The sequence below is a fragment of the Bufo gargarizans genome, chromosome 11 (genome assembly GCF_014858855.1).
Source record: "Bufo gargarizans isolate SCDJY-AF-19 chromosome 11, ASM1485885v1, whole genome shotgun sequence".
Lineage (NCBI taxonomy): Eukaryota > Metazoa > Chordata > Amphibia > Anura > Bufonidae > Bufo > Bufo gargarizans.
The window spans coordinates 17,308,062-17,315,985 of NC_058090.1; the positions used below are offsets into that span (position 1 = coordinate 17,308,062).

At 48.1% G+C, this 7,924-nt stretch overlaps 1 protein-coding gene across 2 annotated transcripts in view; it reads left to right on the forward strand.

Moving 5' to 3' along the window:
• TECPR2 (tectonin beta-propeller repeat containing 2) overlaps window positions 1–6,483 on the forward strand; it is a 60,999-nt gene extending 54,516 nt beyond the window's left edge. For both annotated transcript variants that reach the window (XM_044271569.1, XM_044271570.1), the window contains exons 18-20: window positions 411–552; window positions 3,515–3,664; window positions 4,537–6,483. In XM_044271569.1, the coding sequence (XP_044127504.1) occupies window positions 411–552; window positions 3,515–3,664; window positions 4,537–4,685 (441 nt within the window). In that variant the 3' untranslated portion in view covers window positions 4,686–6,483. The remainder of the gene's footprint in view (window positions 1–410; window positions 553–3,514; window positions 3,665–4,536) is intronic.
• The last annotated feature ends 1,441 nt before the right edge of the window (window positions 6,484–7,924 follow it).

Genomic DNA, 7,924 nt, shown 5'->3' on the forward strand with positions numbered 1-7,924 from the left:
CTACAATACAATACTTGCCAGGAAACTGAGCATGATGCGGATTTTCACATCTTCAGCATGCTCATTGGGGGTCATTTATCAAACTACTTTACACCAGTTTGATAAATGACCCCAATTAAGTGTTGGAAATGCATGGTATGGGGGTTGAAGTTGGCATTGTCTCCTGCAGCACAATCTACATGCAGATTTTGCTACGGATTTCAGATCAGATCCGCAGCGGTAACATTTTGCCATTCCTGCTGCAGTGATGATATTGCAGAGGATTGCTTCTATTAATACATTGTAGCAAACTGTCTGCTGCTGCAAACAAGACTAGGTGAGGATTCTATTCACTGACGGAAAGCAGGAACTGTAATCAAGTCCAAGACGTACGTCTGTGTATTTTTACAGTGTGATATTGTTTTTTGCAGCCCGTGGGGATCAACCTGATAAATGTCTACTCCAGTCCCAATGACAACATGCTGTGGACACTGGACAATAAGTGCAATGTTTACGTAAGGATTGGCATCACCGAGGAGATGCCCGTTGGAGTAGACTGGGAGCATGTACCTGGTAAGTAGTGATGGACGAACATTGGCCGGGACGATTCGCGAACGCGATCAAATGTTCGCAAACCGCAAGTTCGCGGAAGGCCCCATTCACTTTAATTGCAGGCGAACCGGAAAAACCTTTTAGGTCATATTTGCAGCCAACAAATACTTACTAGAAGAGCACAAATCGTCCCACAAAATGGACAGTGACAAACCAGAGGGGGATCAATGGCAAAAACTCCCACAAACAATATGTATTTTAATCAGGGGCCATTTTTATGCGTCTTAAAGGGAAACTCTCAAAAATCTGCCCTGGGGAGTACAGGCCCCAAACATTAGGCATTCATCTGACAGAAAAGAAGTGATTATGTGGCTGGAGGTACAGTATATTAGACGGTCATTGGATATAGATTTTACTTCAGGTCAGTACAAATACAGGTCAAATACATATGTTTAAAAGAACTAAAAATATAAAATTGGATTAAAAACATGGCTAACGAAATCCCCCCTCTTGAAAAAAAAAAAAAAAAAAACTGTGGTAATAGGTGAAATTCAATTAAACGTGGTCGTCACAGGTGTTGAATTCCTCCGAGATCCAGGCCTCATTCATTGTTATAAATGTGAGGTAGTCCACACTGTCGTGAGCTAGGCGGGTGCGCTGATCGGTCACGATCCCCCCCCGCTGAGCTGAACGTCCTTTCGGACAGGACACTGGACGAGGGGCAAGCCAAGAGTTCCATGGGAAATTGTGCCAGCTCTGGCCACAGGTCAAGCCTGCACACCAAGTAGTCCAGGGGTCCCTCGCTTCTCAGAGCGTCCACATCGGCCAATAACACGATGTAGTCGGACAGCTGTCGGTCTAGGCGTTCTATGAGGCTGGATCCGGAGGGTGGCTGTCGATGGGTTGGCTGCAAGAATGATCTCATATCCAAAGAATCTTCAAACCACCCTCTTTTTGCAGGTGCGGTAGGATTGGTACCCGCACCTGTTTCGCTGGTGAAAATTCCTCTGCCAGCGCCCGCAACAGCAGAATGCAGCATCTCTCGCAGCAAGGCCTGGAAATGCTGCATTCTGACAGCCCTCTGTGATGCTGGTAACATGCCATTTTGTGTTTGTACCGGGGTCTAAGTATGTTGCCACCCAGTACTGGACCTTGCCCTTTATGCTTTTTATACGGGGAGCATGAAGGCCCCCATTTGCATGAAATTGGAAGCGGTGGAGCTCCCTGGCTCCTTCCTACTCATCGCCCAGGAGAATGTCGTCCTCGGTCTCCTCCCCCCATCCACGGACAACACCAGGGATCCCAGAAAAGTTTTTAAAGCCTGCTCTTCTTGCTCCTCCTCCTCCCCCCAGGCACCATCCTCCTGGGGGGGGGGGGGAGCAGCGGAAGAGGCGGTAGCAGTGGAAAAGGAGGAGTCAGCCGAGGAGGAGACTGAGGATGGAGGAGGAGAAGAAGAGGCAGGCCTGCATGCAATCCGTGCAGTAACACCAAATCCACGGGTTGCATGCTTGACGGCTGTCAGAAGGTTCACCCAGTGGGCAGTAAGTCATGCACCTGCCCTGCCCGTGTTTGCTAGACCACGTGTCTGTGGGCAGATGTATCTTGGCACCGACACTGTGTGCCAGAGATACATTCACTTGCTGCTGAACGTGGCCATATAGCTCTGGGATGCCCTTCTAGGGGAAATATTTGACTTAACGTGTTAGTTTTGCGGTAACGTGACGCACTGCATGCATTGGCCTTTATTCTTACAGTAGAGACGTAATTATAACTTTTGTGAATTGGGACATTTAAACTTTTTTTTTTTTTTTTTATTCCAATTTAAATTTAGTCGGAGTCGGTTCATTTTTGCCGACCCCAGGTACCCAAAATTGCCTCTGACTCCACAGCTCTGGTTCTGACTGCTTTGCTCCCACTGGTCTCGGTGTTGGGAGGCCAGGTGCAACGAAACTGTTGGAGCCGCTTGTGCTTTTTGGTGGATCAAACGATCCTCTCTAATGGCGGTCTGTCTGGGCCGTCCACCTTCACGTAACCGCTCCTCCCAACACCTCCTGACAGCTGGGTAAGAACAGTCTAGATGGTGGGAAATTCATCAAAACATGATGATGATCCTTCTCTGCCTGTCAGCTGGGTCAAAATGCCTTCGAGTGTGTCATAGAGGCATGTCTAGCAGTCAATGAGGCCTCACCATGAGGTACACTAGCTTGGGGCTCATGCACGCGGCCATTCCGTGCATTGGGGAACGCAATTTGCTGTCCTGAATGCACGGTAAACATCAGTGTGGCGGCCAGGACGGATCGAGACCCATTCAACTTCAATGGGTCCGTGATCCGTCCGCACAGTAAATAAAAAATAGAACATGTTCACATCTCCCGGATTGCAGACCCATTCAAGTGAATGCGGGGTGCACACGGCCAGTGCCCGCAATACGGCCACGCTGGGAATAGCCGTGTGCATGAGCCCTTAAAAGTAGCCTCTGTGTGTTGTGTTTTTTTTTTGAGCAGTGGGTGAAGCACTTTTATGCCTCTTGTGTAAGACCCAATGTCTAATCTGACCACACCTGTAATCATTTACATGTCTGCCTGAGACATTGCTGCAAAACTCTGCATGCAGCATTTCTACCTAGGGTCACTGAGTGACAAAAAACAAAACAATTGAAACCACAAATAGTCTTTGTTACAAATATCCAAGTGTTTGGCGTATACAGCTGTCATGCCGAGCTGCGTCTCCATGGTTGCAGACTACGAACATATCCTGCGTAGTCTGATGTGCTGCTCAGCTCCCTCGGCTTTATATCCGGCAGACACGCGGAAGGGATTTAAGCACCAGGCTTGTCTGCGCTGCCTTGGAGCTGTGTACATAAAACGGAATTTTTTTTTTTTTTTTATTCACACAGTGGATTAATTTTTATTTTAGACGCATTGGAGCGGCGAGAACATTGGTTGTTCGTAGCCTTTTATGCTTTAGTTGTCTGTCTCCACAGGTTTGCAGGCGTGTCAGCTGGCAGTGAGCTCGAGAACCGTCTGGGCCCTGTGTCCGAATGGAGACATAGCCAGACGCTACGGAATTACAGACAAGAACGCAGCCGGAGACTACTGGAAGAAAATCCCGGGAAATATGTCTTGGTTAACGGGTAAGAGGATGTAGACGCCGTTCTGCGTGCAATCCTTGATACCTATGAGATGACGAAGCAGTGACAAGTTCTCGCTGTTTCCTCCTCTCGATGCACAGATAATGCTTAACTTACGGTCTTTATGTTGTCGTGAATCTTTTTGAAATGATGCTGCATGTGTACTTGTACTTCTTTCTGAGGCGGGAGGGACCCAGCACCGGTCTGTGCAGCCTGAAGAGGCAGTGGGTTGTACTGCACATGGGACCTTCTGGGTCTGGCGATCATATGATCGCGCAATGGAGGCAGTGACCTTATACCCCGTGTAGGCTTCTAAAGATAAGACGGAGGCAGTTACAAGCAGCAACATTAAGAGACAATGGGCGGTTGTTAAAGGGGTTCTCCAGGGTTTACATATTGATGGCCTAACTCCAGGATAGGTCATCAGTATGAGATCAGCGCCCCTGCCGATTTAGCGGGAGGCTATTGCAGCTCATCCCCATTAATTTGAACGGGGCAGAGCTGCGCCTAGGCCATGTGACTATGAACGTGACGTCACCGGCCTAGGCGCTCACCTCTTCGTACAGCTGATCGGCAGGGCTGCCAGGAATCAAACCTCCAACCATCTCCGATCCATGACCTATCCTGAGGATAGGTCATCAATATGTAAATCTCAGAGAACCCCTTTAATCAGTTAAACCAGGCGTGCTCAACCTGCGGCCCTCCGGCTGTTGCAAAACTACAACTCCCATCATTCCCAGACAACCTACAGCTATCAGCCTATAGAAGGGCACAGTGGGAGTTGTAGTTTTACAACACCTGGAGAGCCGGAGGTTGAGCATCCCTGAGTTAAACCCATCCGCCTGCTGATAACTTGTGGTCTTCTTCTTTTTCAGTGACCCCCCAGGACGAGCTCTGGGGCGTGAGCAACACCGGGTCCCTCCTCCAGCGTCTTACGAAGACCTACAGCCACCACCCGCCCATTTTAAAGTCTGACAACATCCTGGCCCAGTCCGACTTCGAAGACGAGTGGGAGGTAATCTGACCTAGCGCTGCTACGAGAGCCGGCCGCTAAAGTTCTTATGCTGCTAAGAAGCCTGTGCACTTTGCCCGGTCCGGAGCATTTCCACCGCCAGAATCGCGAGCCGTAATAGATCCACAGAACGGGGCTCAGCGCATCAGCCGTGATATTAACCACTTCCTTCCACTGAATTATTAGATGTTACTTGTGCAGGGCGGGTCTGACATGGCTGACCTCTTGGTGGACGCCAGTGTCTACAGTGAATCGTAAACCATCAGATTTAAATTCCTAAACGGCCCTGGAAATGCGAACTGAAGCGGGCGTTTAAAGGGGTATCCCTATCATTGTCTGTCCACCTCTGGAACGCCCGTCAGACCAGGACAGAGATCCATTCAGCATTTTCCCTGCACAGCAGCGCTCCCAGCCACCTAGTGGGATGGCGCTGTGCAGGGATAATCTGAAGGGACCACAGCGCCGGTTAACTGTAGGGGTCCTGACCCCCGGCGAGCAGTAGGTGACGGCATATGTTGGCGATACTGCGTCACATATAACACTGGAGAGCAAATGTTTTTAGGTCAATGACGTTTATGTTGGAAGTTTTAACAGTTTACTTGTAATTACTTGAATTGGATCCTTCGTTAAAATTCTAATCTAATGAATTATTTTTTAAGTTCAAAAACAATTAACCTCTTCATCCCTGCGTTTGACATAGCATTTGTTAAAGGGAAGCCCACACAAAATATGATAAGGTCCTTCCTCTTCTGCCATGTCGATTCGGTTTAATTCATCCCTAGCTTAGTTCTGTTTTTGGGAAAAGCTGGGTAAAAACCAATATGGCTGCCGTCACTGCCCCTTTTCAGGTTGGTCTCCTCTCCTGACACGTCTGCATTAGCCATGGAATAACCATTCTTCAGCATCCATTCATAGAAGTCTATGTTGTGCTCTTCCTCTGTTATTCCTACTAGAAGTTTACTAATGAATTTGCAGCTGGGTATTGCCAGTTTGGGAGGGGGTCGGGGGTCCGTCGCTGCACGGTCTCGCTGTCCAATCTGTGCTGCCATAAACTTCAAGTAGGAATAACTGAGGAATGGCTCAACACAGTCATAAGAATAATAGATGCTCCAGAATGGTTATTCCATGGGGGATGCAAGTAGTGACTAAAGCAGACATGTCAGGAGCGGGGCGAGCTCCTCTTTAAGCACTGAGCATCCGTTGATGCGGAGTGTCTCCGTTCAGAATGCTGCGCACCCCCATGTTGGCCGTTCTTCCATCACCAGATTTGCTGCTATAACTATGGTCGCTTGTGATCCAGCTTTCCCAGAGGCAGATATATGACTAATGAGGGGATGGATATAGTTTTGAAAGAAGAGGACGTATTTACTGGTGGAGTTTCCTCCTTTTTCGGGCTCTGCCACTGCCCCCCTGTTTTTAGCACTTGAAGACCTTCACCTTCTTCTGCCGTTTTATATATAGTCACCATGGTTTGTTTTCGTGCTCTGTTCTGCCAAACGGTGTTGATGGCGGGTCGCCCCGAGCTTCGTGCTGTTACAAGTCATGTCACTGGCTAAAAAAAATAATAATTTGCACATCTGTGGGTATAGGAAGGGTTAATGAATGGACCGGCATGTAATTGATTGGGCTTTATGGGCAGAATGCATATCGTCACCGTGACCTTGATGTATACTGTCACTTCTGAGGCCGTGAGGGTCACAGTGGAAGCAAAGTGTGCTCATTGATTATCCACTAGGTGTCCAGCTTTACTCATTTATACGAATCCCTTTAATATATCGTTGGTTAAATAAAATAAAAAAATAAAGTATTTTGTATGGCGTTCTTATTTCCGGGGTCAGAGGCTCGTGCTCACTTGTGGAGGAGGTCGTGGTGCAGATCTTCCAGTCCGCAGCATTTCACGTTGCAGGTTTCACTTATTTCAAATAAGAGGGTGAAATCTGCTGCACAATATGCATGTAATGCACGCATGGGCTGGGGCGCTGCTCTTGCACATCATCAGCTCTCCATTCTGCCTTATAGAGGGAGGGGGGGAGACTCCCAAAATCATCTCCCCCAGCGACATCAATAGATAGCTTCTTAAATGGCATCTGTCAGCAGTTTTGTACCTATGACACTGGCTGACCTGTTACTTGTCCACTTGGCAGCTGAAGGCATCTGTGTTGGTCCCATGTTCATATGTGCCCGCACTGCTGAGAAAAATAATGTTTAATATATGCAAATGAGCCTCTAGGAGCAACGGGGGAGTTGCCATTACTCCTAGAGGCTCTGCTCTCTCTGCAACTACCTCTGCACTTTGACAGGGCCAGGCAGTGATTTTATCTTTTTTCACAGCTTGTCTCTGTCAAAGTGCAGGGAAAACAGCAGTTGAGGTTTTAATATATGCAAATGAGCCTCTAGGAGCAACGGGGGTGTTTCCCTTACACCTAGAGGCTGCGCTCTCTGCAGCTGTAGCACCCTCTGCACTTTGACAGACAAGCTGTGAAAACATCATCACACCTGGTCCTGTCAAACAAAGTGCAGGGGACACCGCTTGTGCTTTGCGTGAAAATCGCAGCAAGCTCTATAATATTCTGTGCAGGGGCCAAAGTGTTAAGAATTATTTATAACGATTTAGAATTTTTTTATATTTTTTTATTTATTTTTTGTCCCTGTGCAATTCTTAGACCCTTATCTGTCATTATCCTCTATTTTAGATCATATATAAAATAATCCATTGTGCCGTCACCTAGGGTCTGGCCAGCGCGCTGTGTAGGGGATCAGTTTGTTACTGCTACATAAAACCGCCTTATAGTCCAGTCTTAAACTCACTGAGCCAATTGCTTGGCCGAGCTGGCAGGTGCTCTCAATGGGGAGAGGGGAACAGGCTGCTGTCAGGTGGAGACCTCCCCATACATATTAGACGGTCTGCCACTAATTTGTATGGGCACCTTTCAGAAGGGTTGTGCCACCATGTCAGCTCATCCCCTTATCGGTGGGGGTATTGGCGTTCAGACTCCCACTATTCAGATGTTTGTTCCCTGTGCTTAGGGGGATAAGTTGATATCGGGGAACAACCTCTTTTCATTCTGGAGTTTGCATGTCGAGGCTGAATGTTACTTGTATGCGGACTGATTGCCAGACTAGGCAGCAGCATCGCCCCCACCTAAGAGGAGCACTGCGCTCGCATCTGCCTTACCCTGTCCATGTGATTTGGCACTTCCAACCCTGCATAGTACGAGTGCAATGATCTGGATGCAGATGGAACCGACCTG